The sequence below is a fragment of the Phocoena sinus genome, chromosome 11, assembly GCF_008692025.1.
Source record: "Phocoena sinus isolate mPhoSin1 chromosome 11, mPhoSin1.pri, whole genome shotgun sequence".
Taxonomy (NCBI): Eukaryota; Metazoa; Chordata; class Mammalia; order Artiodactyla; family Phocoenidae; genus Phocoena; species Phocoena sinus.
In genome coordinates, this window is record NC_045773.1 from 78212041 (window position 1) to 78230311 (window position 18271).

The 18271-nt window shown below is 38.1% G+C and overlaps 1 protein-coding gene across 7 annotated transcripts in view; it reads right to left on the reverse strand.

The window, feature by feature from the left end:
- PKHD1 (PKHD1 ciliary IPT domain containing fibrocystin/polyductin) overlaps positions 1–18271 on the reverse strand; it is a 603444-nt gene that overhangs the window by 185804 nt on the left and 399369 nt on the right. For 3 of the 7 annotated variants that reach the window (XM_032648750.1, XM_032648748.1, XM_032648747.1), the window contains 2 exons: positions 9418–9568; positions 8141–8228 (listed from right to left, as the gene is read on the reverse strand). In XM_032648750.1, the coding sequence (XP_032504641.1) occupies positions 8141–8228; positions 9418–9568 (239 nt within the window). Of the gene's footprint in view, positions 1–8140; positions 8229–9417; positions 9569–18271 lie in introns of those variants that run through there. The other 4 variants (XM_032648749.1, XM_032648751.1, XM_032648752.1 and 1 more) reach the window with 4 other exon arrangements.

Genomic DNA, 18271 nt, shown 5'->3' on the forward strand with positions numbered 1-18271 from the left:
TTACCAATATTCTAGAGATTAAGAAATAGACTCAGGAAAGGTTAAATTACGTGGTGAGAGGGTTATAGCTCAAATCTGCCTGTTTTCAAAGTTTGTATTCTTAGCCCTTATTATATACTGAATATTTAAATGTCTCTCAAGAAAGAAAGTCTATTCTCTTTCTAGGTGGTCAGTTTCTAGGCTCTGCTTCTCTTCTATTCAAGGGATCTGTGGTTTATGCGGTGACAGAGTTAGGCCAATAGATCAGGACCACAGCAATGCATCAAATCAGGAGTGGTAAAAGCTACCCTGTTCAGCAACTTGGATCGTCTGGGCTATGGTTTCCCTGAATAAAATGCAAAAAGGAAAGCTGACATCTTCTAACAATAGGCCATCCATTTATAAAGTAAAAGAAGGAAACTTAGCTCTGGATCCCATTCACAATGCCTTTAATTAGTCTTCTGACTCCACTATCCTCAAATTACTTTGCTAATTAACAGCTGCTGCATTTCACTCTGGAAATGTCACTATGATTGGTATGATGGACAATGAGATAGGAGAGTGGTCCTAAAGTTTAAAAACCGGTTTGAGATCTTTAAGGCTGAAAGGTATCATAAAGATAGAATATGCAGTGTTCTATCTCTCAATTCAATTGCTCAATCCTTTCTGGGAAAACACTGTCTTTCTTCATCAATTTTTCAGAGCTAACTAAAATTTCCATTTTCAGAAACATCTTTTCCTTCATCTCTTCAGAGCCCCGAAATAAATAAAATGCCCAGAAAAAATGGAAATAAATAAGCCAAGACTGAAATAAATGATAGGCACCAAAACAAATGCTGTTTATACTCTTTAAAACCTATATGCATCAAAATTATGGTCAATAAACTCTTGCAAACAGTGAACTGCAGAGTACAGATGTTCAACATGAAATCATTTGCTACAGTTTTCCCCTTGACAAACGTTCTTATTGTTCCCATCTTTGGAGGAATACAAAGCAGCATTTAATTGAAATGTGTCCGGCGAGCACAGTGAGTCTGCCTTATAGAACAGCCGCCAAACTGCCTAATGGAAAGTACTTTAGCTCCAAATCGGTTTGCTTTTGTGTTAAATACAAGCTTGCCTCAGAGATCTCTACAAAGATTCCCATATATATCTACGATATTCTCAGCTTTGAAGCATATGTGCCCCAAAGCTGAGGCAGTTTGCTGCCAAGTACAGTACATGACTCCGGGGTTCATCATATCTCTGGAATGGTAATTGTAAAATAGACAAATGTCATTGACAGGCTCCCTGATCAAGCTGGTCCTGGCTGAGGGAACCTGGGAGGAGATGGGGTGCTGGGCTTCACACAAGATTGACGCTGATGACATGCTTTATCAGGGAATGCTACTTGAATGTGATTCTGTAGGGCATAGGGTTTCTAAAATACTTTTCACCCCCAAAACTATCCCTCTTACCCTTAGCTATCCACACTAGCAAACTGTTACATCATTAATGTTGAGAGTTTATTTTTTTAGTATTAAGAACACATTTTTTCTACAACTAGGATCTATAGCTAAATATCAAAGGATCTGAAGGACCCTAAAATAATTGTCTTTGTGTATATAAACCCATTTTTGGTTATAACCTCTTTTTTTTTGAACTGAAGAGGATTTACTGAGACAAAAGAACATGAAGTTAAACTGCAGAACAAAAGATTTAGGCTAGACATATAGACCGGGTTTTGTTGTTGTTAATTTATTTTTCTGCAGGAAATACTTAGAATAAGTTAGGTAATCCATGCCAAATGGTTTTGCTTCCATTCTTCCTGAAGTTAAGGAGAAATATTTCATGATGGCTTCAAGAGATACTTTCAATCATTGAAATAGGGTGTTTGGTGATGTGGGCATTCTACAAAGAAAATGACTCCAGATTTTTTTCCTATTTCACAACACTCACACACACGCACAAAAACGTGTGCATATAAGATGACCTCAGCCCATTCCTCATACGCTCTCATTGAATCTCCCAAAGAGAACAACGGTGAATATACTGATCCAGGGTCAGTTGGCTTGAGCATGAGTTGGTGTTAATGGAGGAAAATAACAAATGGTTTCATACCTCATTCATTTTGCATGATCCAATATGATTCTAAGCTAGACAGTGATGATATCCTTGGGATAACTGAGAGGAAACCAATGACGAATGGGAGGAGTATGTGTCAGGAGTGGGGCACAGTAAAGTATGGAGGCTGAGTAAGGTATAGTAGAGGAGTAGGTATGGGATACAATAAGGTATGGAGTGTGAGTAAGGAACTGGGTATGGGTAATGTATGCAGTATGGCAAGGTACATATTTTATAGGAGGCATGTGAATGAGCTTAGACTCAAAGCCAGGGTAGAGCAAGAAGTAACTGGAAGAGGGCAGACAGCAGAAGCAAGAAGAACTACAATCCTGCAGCCTGTGGAACAAAAACCACATTCACAGAAAGATAGACAAGATGAAAAGGCAGAGGGCTACGTACCAGATGAAGGAACAAGATAAAACCCCAGAAAAACAACTAAATGAAGTGGAGATAGGCAACCTTCCAGAAAAAGGATTCAGAATAATGATAGCGAAGATGATCCAGGACCTCGGAAAAAGAACGGAGGCAAAGATCAAGAAGATGCAAGAAATGTTTAACAAAGACCTAGAAGAATTAAAGAACAAACAAACAGAAATGAACAATACAATAACTGAAATGAAAAATACACTAGAAGGAATCAATAGCAGAATAACTGAGGCAGAAGAACAGATAAGTGACCTGGAAGACAGAATAGTGGAATTCACTGCTGCTGAACAGAATAAAGAAAAAAGAATTAAAAGAAATGAAGACAGCCTAAAGACCTCTGGGACAACATTAAACACAACATTCGCATTACAGGGGTCCTAGAAGGAGAAGAGAGAGAAAAAGGACCCAAGAAAATAATTGAAGAGATTATAGTCGAAAACTTCCCTAACATGGGAAAGGAAATAGCCACCCAAGTCCAGGAAGTGCAAAGAGTCCCATACAGGAAAAACCCAAGGAGAAACACGCAGAGACATATAATAATCAAATTGGCAAAAATTAAAGACAAAGAAAAATTATTGAAAGCAGCAAGGGAAAAATGACAATATACAAGGGAACTCCCATAAGGTTAACAGCTGATTTCTCAGCAGAAACTCTACAAGCCAGAAGGGAGTGGCATGATATACTTAAAGTGATGAGAGGGAAGAACCTACAACCAAGATTACTCTACGCGGCAAGGATCTCATTCAGATTTGATGGAGAAATCAAAAGCTTTACAGAAAAGTAAAAGCTAAGAGAATTCAGCACCACAAAACCAGCCTCTACAACAAAGGCTAAAGGAACTTCTCTAAGTGGGAAACACAAGAGAAGGAAAGGACCTACAATAACAAATCCAAAACAATTAAGAAAATGGTAATAGGAACATACATATGGATAATTATCTTAAACGGGAATGGATTAGATGCTCCAACCAAAAGACACAGGCTCGCTGAATGGATACAAAAACAAGACCCATATATATGCTGTCTACAAGAGACCCACTTCAGACCTAGAGACACATACAGACCGAAAGTGAGGGGATGGAAAAAGATATTCCATGCAAATGGAAATCAAAAGAAAGCTGGAGTAGCAATACTCATATCAGATAAAATAGACTTTAAAATAAAGAATGTTGCAAGAGACAAGGAAGGAGACTACATAATGATCAAGGGATCAATCCAAGAATAAGATATAACAATTGTATGTATATATACCCAACATAGGAGCACCTCAATACATAAGGCAACTGCTAACAGCTATAAAAGAAGAAATTGACAGTAACACAATAAAAGTGGGAGACTTTAACACCTCACTTACACCAATGGACAGATCATCCAAACAGAAAATTATAAGGAAACACAAGCTTTAAATGACACAATAGACCAGATAGATTTAATTGATACTTATGGGACATTACATCCAAAATTGGCAGATTACACTTTCTTCTCAAGTGCACACGGAACCTTCTCCAGGATAGGTCACATCTTGAGTCACAAGTCAAGCCTCGGTAAATATAAGAAAATTGAGATCATATCAAGCATCTTTTCTGACCACAGCACTATGAGATTAGAAATAAATTACAGGGAAAAAATGTTAAAACACAAACACATGGAGGCTAAACAATATGTTACTAAAAAACCAAGAGATCACTGAAGAAATCAAAGAGGAAATAGAAAATACCTAGAGACAAATGACAATGAAAACACAATGATCCAAAACCTATGGGATGCAGCAAAAGCAGTTCTAAGAGGGGAGTTTATAGCAATACAAGCCTACCTCAAGAAACAAGAAAAATCTCAAATAAACAATCTAACCTTACACCTAAATGGACTAGAAAAGAAGAACAAACAAAACCCAAAGTTAGTAGAAGGAAAGAAATCATAAAGATCAGAGCAGAAATAAATGAAATAGAAACAAACAAAATAATAGCAAAGATCAATAAAACTGAAAGCTGATTCTTTGAGAAGATAAACAAAATTGATAAACCATTACCCAGACTCATCAAGAAAAAGAGGGAGAGGACTCAAATCAATAAAATTAGAAATGAAAAAGGAGAAGTTACAACAGACACTGCAGAAATACAAAGCATCCTAAGACACTACTACAAGCAACTCTATGCCAATAAAATGGACAACCTGGAAGAAATGGACAAATTCTTAGAAAGGTATAACCTTCCAAGTCTGAACCAGGAAAAAATAGAAAATACGAGCAGACCAATCACAAGTAATGAAATTGAAACTGATATTAAAAATCTTCCAACAAACAAAAGCCAAAGACCAGATGGCTTCACAGGCAATTCTATCAAACATTTAGAGAAGAGCTAACACCCATCCTTCTCAAACTCTTCCAAAAAATTGCAGAGGGAGGAACACTCCCAAACTCATTCTATAAGGGCACCATCACCCAGATACCAAAACCAGACAAAGATACTACAAAGAAAGAAAATTACAGACCAATGTCACTGATGAATATAGATGCACAAATGCTCAACAAAATACTAGCAAGCAGAATCCAACAACACATTAAAAGGATCATACACCATGATCAAGTGGGATTTATCCCAGGGATGCAAGGATTCTTCAATGTACACAAATCAATCAATGTGATAAACCATATTAACAAACTGAAGAATAAAAACCATATGATCATCTCAATAAGATGCAGAAAAAGCTTGTGACAAAATTCAACACCCATTTATGATAAAAACTCTCCAGAAAGTGGGCATAGAGGGAACCTACCTCAACATAATAAAAGCCATATACGACAAACCCATAGCAAACATCATTCTCAATGGTGAAAAACTGAAAGCATTTCCTCTAAGATCAGGAACAAGACAAGGACGTCCACCCTCACCACTATTATTCAACATAGTTTTGGAAGTTTTAGCCACAGCAATCAGACAAGAAAAAGAAATAAAAGGAATCCAAATCAGAAAAGAAAAAGTAAAACTGTCACTGTTTGCAGATGACATGATACTATACATAAAGAATCCTAAAAAAAAAAAAAAAAAAAAGAATCCTAAAAATGCCATCGGAAAACTACTAGAGCTAATCAATGAATTTGGTAATGTTTCAGGATACAAAATTAATGCACAGAAATCTCTTGCATTCCTATACATTAACAACAAAAATCAGAAAGCGAAATTAAGGAAACAATCCCATTCACTATTGCAACAAAAAGAAAAAAATATCTAGGAGTAAACCGACCTAAGGAGACAAAAGACCTGTATGCAGAAAACTATAAGACACTGATGAAAGAAATCAAAGATAACACAAACAGATGCAGAGATATACCATGTTCTTTGATTGGAAGAATCAACATTGTGAAAATGACTACACTACCCAAAGCAATCTACAGATTCAGTGCAATCCCTATCAAATTACCAATGGCAGTTTTTACAGAACTAGAACAAAAAATCTTAAAATTTGTATGGAAACACAAATGACCCCGAATAGCCAAAGAAATCTTGAGGGAAAAAAATAGAGCTGGAGGAATCAGATTCCCTGACTTCAGACTATATTACAAAGCTAGAGTAATCAAGACAACATGGTACTAGCACAAAAACAGAAATATAGATCAATGCAATAGGATAGAAAGCCCAGAGATAAACCCATGCACTTATGGTCAACTAATCTATGACAAAAGAGGCAAGGATATACGATGGAGAAAAGACAGCATCTTCAATAAGTGATGCTGGGAAAATTGGACAGCTACACATAAAAGAATGAAATTAGAACACTCCCTAACACCATACACAAAAATAAACTCAAAATGGATTAAAGACCTAAATGTAAGACTGGACACTACAAAATCCTTAGAGGAAAACAGGAAGAACACTCTTTGACATATATCACAGCAAGATTTTTTTTGACCCACTGCCTAGGGTAATGGAAATAAAAACAAAAATAAACAAATGGGACCTAGTGAAACTTAAAAGCTTTTGCACAGCAACGGAAACCATAAACAAGACAAAAAGACAACCCTCAGAATGGGAGAAATTATTTGCAAACAAAGCAACTGATAAAGGATTAATCTCCAGAATTTACAAGCAGCTCATGAAGCTCAGTATCAAAAAAACAAACAACCCAACAGAAAAATGGACAGAAGACCTAAATAGACATTTCTCCAAAGAAGACATACAGATGGCCAAGAGGCACATGAAAACCTGCTCAACATCACTAATTATTAGAAATGCAAATCAAAACTACAGTGAGGTATCACCTCACACCGGTTAGAATGGGCTACATCAGAAAATCTACAAACAAGAAATGCTGGAAAGGGTGTGGAGAAAATGGAACCGTCTTGCACTGTTGGTAGGAATGTAAATTGATTCAGCCACTATGGAGATTTCTTTAAAAACTAAAAATAGAACTACCATATGACCCAGCAATCCCACTACTGGGCATATATCCTGAGAAAACCATAATTCAAAAAGACACATGCACCCCAATGTTCATTGCAGCACTATTTACAATAGCCAGGAAGCAACCTAAATGCCCATCAACAGAAGTATGGATAAAGATGTGGTACATATATACAATGGAATATTACTCAGCCATAAAAAGGAACGAAATTGGGTCATTTGTAGAGATGTGGATGGACCTAGAGACTGCCATACAGGGTGAAGTAAGTCAGAAAGAGAAAAGCAAATATCGTATATTAACGCATATATGTGGAATCTAGAAAAATGGTACGGATGAACCGGTTTGCAAGGCAGAAATAGAGACACAGATGTAGAGAACAAACGTATGAACACCAAGGGGGAATCGTGGGAAGGGGTGGCGGTGGGATGAATTGGGAGGTTGGGATTGACATATATACATTAATATGTATAAAACAGATAACTAATAAGAACCTGCTGTATAAAAAATAAATAAATAAAACTAAAAAAAAAAGTTCTGAAATACGTTGCAGCATAGATGAATCTTGAGGACATTATGCTAGGTGAAATCAACCAGTCACAGAAGGACTAACACTGTATGATTTCATGTATATAAAGTATCTAAAATAGTAAAACTTATAGAAGCAAAGAACAGAATGGTGGTTTTTGATTTTCATATGCACAACTCCAGAAAAGTAAATGAAGCTAGCAGTGGTACTGGGACTGAACAGGAAGGTAACGGAGGACCAAGAAAGCTGGAGAGGAGAAAATGAGCTCTCAGGGCCTGTTCTGGGCCAGGCGCTTTGCATTTGCCATCACATTTATTCTTTATAACATTGAGAGCCAGTGTTTGTTTCCCCATAGAAACCACATTGTACCTATGACTTGATACTGTACCAGAGAATCATCTGTACATGATTAGGGGGCCATGACCTTTTCCTTACACCATACTGAAGATACAGGTATGACAATAATACTCCTCACCATGTTGGCAGGGGTGGGGGTAGGTGGGTAGATGGTTTGTTAAACATTTCCTGCCAACCTAATGTTCCCTTTTGCAGACACTGGCATTGTAGACTGGTGGTGAAGGGGATTTCTTCCAAACTAACAAAGATACTGAGTATTAGCGGCTTTTGTTATAGATTCCCAACGGCAGCAAACATTTCTGTGCGGATGCAATTACAGCAGGTCTCCGAATGTCACACAGGTACCTACCTCTCAGCATGGAATCTGATGTCCCTTCCAGAGAAACAGAAATGACCCAAGGCTCTGATGGGGGCCCCAACGACTCTACTCTCCGATTCTGGAAACAGGAAAAAAGGGGAAAAGTTGGACTCAGAAGAGAATTTTGTGAAGTTATCTGAAAAAGAAGAGGATTCACACAGAATCTTTTATAAAGCGCACATTCATGAGAAATAAACAAAGGAAAAAAATAATAAATAAATATTTTCTTTCTCATGTTAAGAAGAATATATCAAATTAGCTTACTGAGCAGAGAGAAGGGAGATTATTGCAAGAAAAGTTGGGGCAGGGCAGTGAAGAGGAGAAAGGAAAGTTAAGTTTACAGAAAAGGAGAGTGGCACGGTGTGCTGAGGGTTAATAAGGAAGGAAAGATTAAGACGACAAAGCAGGAGAGAGTTGGGTCAGTGCCAGGCTAGAGCAGAAGTGTGGACCTCAGGCCCATGGCCTTCAGCCCTCTGTAAGCACGTCAGGGGAGGCATTTCTAAAGTCAAGAGTGGAAAGCTGATTTGAGTACCATATTTCACTTCTTCCCCCCTTGATATTAGTAAATATAGACAAGATAAAATAGAATCAGAGGGTATGGACACTGAAATTAGAATTAAGCACAGAAGCCTCTTGTTGATGCTGTACTTAACCACATACAGGAGAAATCATTTGAAATAACATAGAACTATAATGCAGATGTGATGGCATAAATTCCTTCATTAGCATATGAAATGACGCCTTCAGATATAGATCCAACACTTGGAGAAGGCGAGATTTCTGAGAAGATACATGAGACCTACTGTAAGAATTTGCTTGAGGAGGGCTTCCCTCATGGTGCAGTGGTTGAGAGTCTGCCTGCCGATGCAGGGGACGCGGGTTCGTGCCCCGATCCGGGAAGATCCCACATGCCGCGGAGCGGCTGGGCCCGTGAGCCATGGCCGCTGAACCTGCGCGTCCGGAGCCCGTGCTCCGCAACGGGAGAGGCCACAACAGTGAGAGGCCCGCGTACCGCAAAAAAAAATAAAAAGAATTTGCTTGAGGAGAAAAAGTATCAGAATTCTATTTTTACCCTTGATCAAATTCTGGACATTTATAGAAAGTGGAAGGAAAGCAGGCTGTGAAATGGAAGGAAAATAATGAAAGTAGTTAGATGTTCTAAGTGCACCAAATGTCACAGGGTGGGCACTCTGTACATGTGAAGATGATGCAATGTGAAACGTGCGCCAAATACAACATGGTACCCGGCTCTGAATAAAGATTGTTACCTGTGCACAAGGTACCTGCTTATCCAGAAGAATGAGCTGTGGTTGTACTGTAAGTTCTTTTCCCACTTCTCCATCTGAAGGCTGGACTAGGACTGAAAGACCATAGGGCCGAATATATATCAAGTTCCCAGTTTCGAAATTGCTTGTATTTCTGGCACATGTTAAAAAAGAAAAGAATACATGCCTAAGATTACAGATATCCTATCACTGCAGTAGCTTTTCTCCATAACACATTATTACCAGTGAGAAGATTTGCATTTGCCTTTGTTTCTAGAAACTGAATAATACACTGTATAGCAAACATGACCTTATAACTAAAGAATAATTATATATTTACTTTATGTGTTTGCTTTGCCATAGGAAAGAATGCACTGGTTGGGACGGGGGTGGGGGGGAGGTGGGAGGAGAACATACTATGAACTTAGATTTTTATCACAATTTGTTAATATCAGCTCCAAAAAAGCCTTAGCGAGGCAACTTAGCAGACTAAAATATTTAGAAGGTGGGGATGTGTTCTAAGTATGCTAGTAAACCAGCTCTCCCCCAAGAGGTGTTAGTGTTTTCCAATTTCCACAGTATAAATACATTCACCATGGCTAATTCTGTGGTACCAAGATGACGTCACCGAAAAGAACTGGAAAGAGATGCCTGGGAGCAACCTCCCACACCACTGTTTCACATGGAATAGCTCATTTAATCTCACAACCACCCTTTCATGTTCATTGTCTCCACTGGATGCTTGCGCTAAATAGAATCGACAACTGTGGAATTCATTGATTAATTGATTTCAGTTGAATGAAGTCCTTAGGGAGAATAATACTTATTTATAATTAATATATGCCGAGCACTTACACCCTGTACCAAGTACTATTCTATGCTTTCCACCTATAACCTCATTGCATCTTTAAAGTGACACTATGACATAGGTACTCTTATTTGCACATGAAGAAACTGAGGTCCAAAAAGGCTTAAGTATTTTGCCAAAGGTCTTACCAAGAGTAAGTGTATGACCAAGGTCCAGAGCTATACTGTTTTTCATCTCTTTTGAGCACATTAATTGCTGATGTGACTTAGCAATAAAATGGAATAATTATAAAATAAAATAGTTACATAATTCATGATACCTCAAAACATCTTTTTACTGGAGCTTTGGTATTTCTGAAGACCCAAGGCAGCTCTATTAAACGAATATTCTGGGTTATACACCTATTGTCCCATTAAGCCTATTGTGTATTACACATCAGAGGCATGCAATAGAGTTTTAGCAATTAAATGGATATATATAGACACCATATATCACACATATTACCCTAGTACAGGGTAATAGATTACCCTCAAAACACCCTAGGTCAGGTCTAACAAGGCTTTGAGTTTTTTTTTTAATAGTATCCTACCCAGCCCTCAATTAAATGCTTGTGAGTCAACTACTTGATCCCCTAATCTTTTTTTTTTTTCTTATGTGAGGAGAAAAGGATATTTATTTTAACAGAGAGTGTATGTGAGGTAAAGGTGACAATTAGTCCTAAGAAGAGGAAACAGTGCAAGAACAAATACAGAGGATCACAAACTATGAAGTTTCTGTAGGGAGCAATTTCCCTCTCCCCTGAGAATCCTGGAAAATGGGGGATGGGGCATGTGTGGTCCTACGAATCCCTTTTGGTCATTTACCAGCTAAGGCCCTGACCTCTGCTAGAATCACTCACTGGGAATTCCACACACACTAGTCTGATCATCATTTATTAGTTTGCTTAGCCTGAATGAGTAAGCCTCCTTTTTATTTAAAGAAAAAATTGAAATCATATTTTAAAACCCCATGTTATTCATTGCATCCTCTATGGCTCCTAGGTTACTGGAAAATTCTAACATTGTTATCAGATGCTATTTCTCCACTGGCCTATTTCTTAAAAGCTTTCTGATGCAGGACAGGATGCAGGCTGGCCACGTAGGTTAAAGAAACCAAAAGACTCCATCCAAGGTCCTGACATAAGTACGTTGATGTCTAGAGACAAGGGATGGGAACCAACTACCTGAACACTTGCTAAAAGGCCCGTCCCTGACACACTTTAAAGTTTATTGTGAGCAAACATCTCTGATTAAATGTAAACAGCATCCCACTGGAGGTCAGAGACTTGCTGCTACAGCATATCCCAAGGTAATACCACTTTAAGCTCCACATAAACTCATAGGCAGTTTCTAACCTAAAACCTGACCGTAGGTGGTACAGTTTTTTACGATATGTTATAATAGTGCAATAAATCTGTTAGCTTAAAATCGAATCTCCGTGGCCTTTTAGAGAAATCATCATTAAATGCAGGGTCTTGTTAATGATGCCATCGAAGTGAAATTGTTTAATCTGCTAAGGGGGTGAAAGGTCACCAAATGAATTTTTTATAATACATCAACTTGACACACAATAGGGAAAACTGTCATAGATAAAAGCAAAGGAAAAGGGCACTGTCTTCTTCTGATAGGTCAATAGCAGCCAGGAGAGTCACTCATCCACTTTCCTTTCACGATGGGGCTCCTTTTGCATTTAATATGGACACCCAATTAATACCTCAGCACCACAGACAACCTCATTTTAGGTGACTTATAGCAATTTCTCCCCCTTCCCTGAAATGAAAGTGATCACAATACATCATAGCATTGTGCGAATTAACGTTAATTGATTCAAGTTACCAAGCAATGATGGGCCACTTATATAACCCAGGCGTTATTGGGTGCTAGAAGGGATGGAGGGAAGATTAGATTCCAGTGTCCGTTGCTGTGACGACGGGAATCACCTGACGCCTTGTTAGACAGTTGTAAGGTTCTATTGCTGGCCCCAGTGGGGTCGTCAGTAAACCGGAGTGATGTCCAAACATCATTATCCGCTGCTCCGATATTAAAGCAAAGGGATTAGCAACTTATTGCAAGCAACCTGGATTTGTCATTGTGCTGTCGTTATCCAATTTCCAACCGCTAATGTGACTGTAGCCTGCAGGCAGAAGGACCTACAGCCAAACTTTAAAAAATGGGGGAGGAAAGTTCCCTCCAATCCTCCCAGTTTAACCACTATTTCACAGCTTCCAATAGCCAGCCAGGTATGTGGAAGAATTTTTTTTTTCCTTCAGTGCTTAAGTGCTAGCAAAAGAGAAAGACCAAGAAAATACAGAAATGTCTGAGTTCAGAGATCACTACTATTCACTCCAACTCTTGCTTTTTAATCTGCCAGATCTGAAATGCTTCCCCTACAGAAGAGGGGATTGTTTCTATCTGCATGGCAAACTGAGCAAACAAATAAATAAATCATCTTGATGAAGGCTAGCTCTGGGCAGTGAGGTGAGGGTGGGGCGTTTTGAGATACTTCCTCACTTCCTCTTCAGCCTTGGCCTCCTCAAAGTTACTAAGTCAGGTTCCTATAAAAGAGCCCCATGTTTTGATTAAATTTTTTAGGGTATGCCGTGAGGGAACTTAAATTTCAGAGGAGTTTGCGAGATTCTGTACCCTGGAAGAAGAAAGCAAGTTCTCCACTCGGTTCAGTTTAACAAACAAATGTTAACCCTTCCACCATGCACAAATATTGTTTTAGGCACTATGAGATAGGCAAAGATAAATACAACACCATAACCTCGGTCCCTCAGGAATGTTCTTCCACAGAGTCCGTAAGGCAAGAATGACTTTCCTGGCTATCTTTCAGAGCTGACACATACCATTTTATATATATTTCATAGTCCTAGTGCTCCCTGTTAAACCTAGCCAAATGCCCTTAGCTGCCATCAACTCCTAAGAGAGAAAAAAATGTCTTATGATCTCATGGTTTCTTTCTGGCATCACAGCATAGTGATTCCAAACTTCACCCATTACAAGCATCCAATACATGTTACTATAGGAACACTATGACCAATCAGTACCCACCATGCACTTCCTCTGTTCTTAGGTCATTAAAATGCCTCTAGAAAGCCGCCACCTATCTTGGACCGGCCAACTTCAAATTCTGATACACTCTTGAACTGGTGCACTTACTGCTGTGCTCCAATACTTGTTATTAAACTCTTATGGTTCTTTGGAATTTTTCACTTCAAACTGAGATTTGAGGAACCACAGGCATAGGTTGCACTGTGCCATGAGAATATAAAGACACAAAATAAACATGGCACATCCTCCAACAAGGTCAACTCAGAGGTCAAAACCTAAGTATTTTAGTCAGAAAATTGTTCAGAATATTATTTTATAATAAATCTAGCATGAATATCTTATCTGGGATAATGTAAATTCTGAATACATTTTTTAAGATCATACACAAATATTCAAAATTTCCTGTTTGTGATGGAGTCCCCTAGCAGTCATAGTCTAACCAGGAAAAGAGAAATCACTCAAGATCTTTCTGATGGAAGAGATTTGTTACAGGATATTGGTTGCACAGGAGTATTAGAATAGCAGAGAAGTCAAACCGGTTACATTTCACTATTTGCAACATGTATTTAATGATCACTTATGGTGCATGACACTGCTTAGGTACTCTTGGGAGTATAATAGTAAATTGAAGCCTTGGCCAACGAATGAATATTATAAAGGTAAAAATACACTAATTTTATGAAAAACTAGATTAATGGTTAGGCAGGTCCATATTGAATTAATGATTTCCTTGTAATAGATATAGAATAATGAGATTTAACATACCATATTCTTATTAGACAGTTGTGTAAATGTTTGTTTTCCCTATCTATTAATTTTAAAATCTCTAGATTTTCATATGAGCCATACAATTTTTTGGACATAATAACTGTTCAATTAATGTTTGGGAAATAAAAAACATTCAAATGTAAGTTTTCATGAGTCTTTATTATATTTAGCTACAACTTCACCACCCGTACACATAAATCTTAAACTGATTGTAAGGTAGTACGGTTCCGGTTCAATTCTGGAACTAGAACTACATGTGCATGTGGGTGGAAAACTACTGGATGCAGATAAGTCAACAGCAATAATGGATTAGAATTTTCCTCCTGTTTATAAGGAAGAGAGAAGGGAAAATGTAAACTGTAGAAGTAGAATCAAAGATTTAGTGGTCTGGGGCCATTTAGTATAAGAACAAGGGTCCCTAAGGGCATCACTGCAGTAACAGAGCTGTGAAATAAATGATAGCTTTAATGATGACCATGAATCATCAATAAAAATGTGAAAGGTCTACATTATTTTCCATTTAATAAGACTGGATAATATCTATTTCTTTTTAGTTTAAGAGATGAAGTCTTTTTAAAACTGTAGTGATAAAATAAACAATTTTTAATTAAATGGAAAGTTTACTTATGCAGAGCACCTCATTTTCCCGCAAAGCCACATATATAAAATACCATTATGATAATTTTGCCATCCACCTAACTCAACAAAGCAATGAATTTGTATTGTAGTGAAAAAAAGAAATGGTGCAAAAACACTCTTTAATGGCAAAGCTGTGGTTTTGCCAGGAGGGAGGAAAGAGACAGGCTAGCAGTACGGGAATCCCTTCCCGGATGAATATTCTGCCAGTCTTGAGAAGAGCATCCTTCAGTGTTGACAGAAAGACCCTGTCCTTGCATACTCCAAATAGCTGTTTCCTAGAAAGCAGGTGCCCAAGGGGCAGGGAGAGATTGCACAAGAGAAGATGTTAAATGAGCCTGAATGTCATCAAAAGACTCATGTCACCAATTGTCTCTCCTAGTTTTCTTCTCTATTCCAAGTTAGCTTGATAAGTTGTGCCTTATACACAGTGAGGAAACTAAAAAGCTACTAATGTGAAGGGTGCAAAAACACATAGGTGTATACCACCACAGAGCCATGCTCACATTCCCTATAACTGTTTTTAGGGTCCAAGGTTCATGGCAACGTCAGAAACAAAGAGTTTTATGTGAGATAGCGTATTAGTTTTCTACGGCTGTGAAACAAAACTCCACACACTCAGTGGCTTAAAATATCACAAATCTATGATCTTCAGGTTGTGGGTCAAGAGTTTAGACAGGCTTGGCTGGGGGTTCACTGCTTAAGTGGAGGCTCTCAGGAGAATCCACTTCCAAACTCATTCCAGTTGTTGGTGGAATTCATTTCCTTGTGGCTGTGGAATGGAGGTCCCTGTTTCCCTGTGGGCTGTCAGCTAAGGTCCACTCTGTACTTACAAAGTGCATCTGATTTTTTTCTCATGTGGTGCCTTTCATCCTAAAAGCAGTGACACTTCAATTCCTTCTCACACTTGGAATCTCTCTGCCTTCCTCTTCTGCCACAGCAGGATAAAGCTCTCCTGTTTTAAGGGCTGTTGTGTGTAATTGTGCCACCTTGATAATCCTGGGTATTCTCTCCAACTTAAGGTCTACTGTGCCACATAACACAGTGTCTTGATAGAAATTCTATCTGATCCTATTCATAGGTTCCCAGGATTAGGGCAGCATACCTTTGGGTGGTCATTTTAGAAATTCTGCCAACCACAAATAGCTTTAGCATTTCAATAGCTAAACTTCCATGAAAGATACAGATATATTTATGCTTACTGTATGACAAAGGATATTATTTAGAGGTGGGTTGTTTTTATGAAGCAGGAGAAAGAGAGGAAGAAGAAGAAAAGACAGGAGGGAAAGAAACTCAAAAGAGCAAAAATCAAGTTTCTACTGCCAGGATTCCAGATAAAAGGCAGAATATAAAATAAGACCCTCGTGGGGAACCCCAAGTTTAAAAAGCAGAGGTTGAACATATGTTTATCTCTGTTCCCTCTACTCCACCGAAATTACTTAAAAGGAGAAAAATGAATAAAAATGGTGTAAATCAACATGGATAAAGAAGGCAGGAGAGGAGAGAACAACCAACAACAGAAGTTAACAAAGCTTTGGAAGACGGAAGACAGGTTCACGGAACTGACTTAGCCATGCAGAAGACACTTAAATCTAGATGCCTCTAGAGGAGGGTAGACTGGGAGAGGCCAATGTGTTGTATATTATTTGATTAAAAAAATAGCACTCCATTTCTCCCCACAAAGCAGAAAGTTGGTAGCTTTTTGAAAGCAGGTAGTACTCCCCTTGATAAATAAATATCTGATACGGCCTCAATTTGTTGAAATGCATGTAACGCCATTAAATTAACAAGAGTGAACCTTTAAAGAACATTGTAGATGTTTCCACTGAAGGGCCTATGTCCTCAGACTAATTTCTGCTGTCTAAAGGTCAGTTCATTAGCTTGTCAATGGCTCTCCAGTGAGTTCAATGGAAGTCTGAGTTGACACTGATCAAAGTTGAAAGAAACGGGGCTGGCCCTGGGATCTGCCCCGGGCTTCAGGGTTGTTTACCGTACTGTACAATTCTTAGGACCATGGGAAAATTTGCTGGTTCTCGTTAAGTCCCTTAGGACATGGCATTTCTCATTCTGCAGAGATTTATTCAGATATACTTAAGAAGCAGCCTTTCGTTAGCTTCAGAAGATTTTTTTTTTTTTTTGCATATCTAGGAAACCTCTCTTAAAATACTAAAGAAACTGAGAGAGATGGGGACTATAACACATCCCAACAGAAAGTTGATGCTACGTGTCACCAATTGTCTGTCTGAGTTTTCTTCTCTATTCCAAGTCAGCTTGATACGGTGCTCCTTATACAGAGTGAGGAAACAAAAAGCTTCTAATGTGAAACTGCCGATACATGTTCAGCAGTTTCTTATCAAGTCAGAAATACATGAGTCAAAAATGAAAACACGATGGCTATGACAGGTGGTGGGCAATAAAGGTGCTCTTTTCTCTGAAGCTCACGATAGGATGATCTCCCACACACATATGTGTGCATACTTACACTTGTGCTGGGTCCACTCTCTTTCCTGGGTTTCCTCTGCTTTATCTCCATTGCTTCTACTCTTTGACTTTGCTCTCCTTCTAGTTAAAAGCTAAATATTCACTGAGTCTTTTTTGTTGTTGTTGTTGTTTGGGGTTTTTTTTTTAATTTCTTTTTTTTCTTATTAGTCATCCATTTTATACACATCAGTGTATGCATGTCAATCCCAATCGAGTCTTTTTTTATATAATATAAAAATCAGTCATTTTGGAAGGATGACCTATTAAGAAAGCTCAGTACTGTAAAATCTAAATAAAATTGAGCAAAGAACTGGCTCTATTTCTCTCTAGTCACCCATACATAGAATATGCTCAGAAGAACTCGGTGGAATCTAAATGAAACTGGACTAAAGGAAAGAAAATATACTTAAATGTAAGCTGAGATACATTGGCACCATCCTTTCTCAGATTCCTGATCTTTATATTATCGTGCATAATATCATAATTACATCAATAACATGGTGAAGGTTTAGTGGTTAGTAAAACTATCCAAGATATAATAGATTCTGAGCACTCATGCAACTAGGAGTATCTTTAAATTCTAAGCTAACAATCCTCAAAGCCCTTCACATCAACCAGAATCCGGAAAAAAAATTGCTTGAGTTTTCTTTCCATATCTTCCGTACATACTAGTGTCCTGTAAGGAAGAGGAACACCAAAGACAGGTAAAATATGATACATAAACATTAGCAAAGCTTTCATTTGGATATGTTGCTCTACGTATAAAAAGGCAATCAATGTATTAGCTGAATATTCCTTAAAATGTGAAGGTATGTCTTTTTGTTTTGCTTTTTATTTTATAGTGAATACCACATCCACTGGAGATGGTTGTATAGAAGTAATTAATACCCATTAAATATTAGTTGCTTATTTATTAGCACTACGACAAATACAGTGAAAAAGCAGCAAGAGAATAATCTAAAACAATATGAGCATTCTAAACTTTCACTGAGTAACACAGCTCAGAATCTAAATAATTTTTACCTATTTCAGGGACCCAACATCAACTATATCAACTCAAAACGTGCATAGG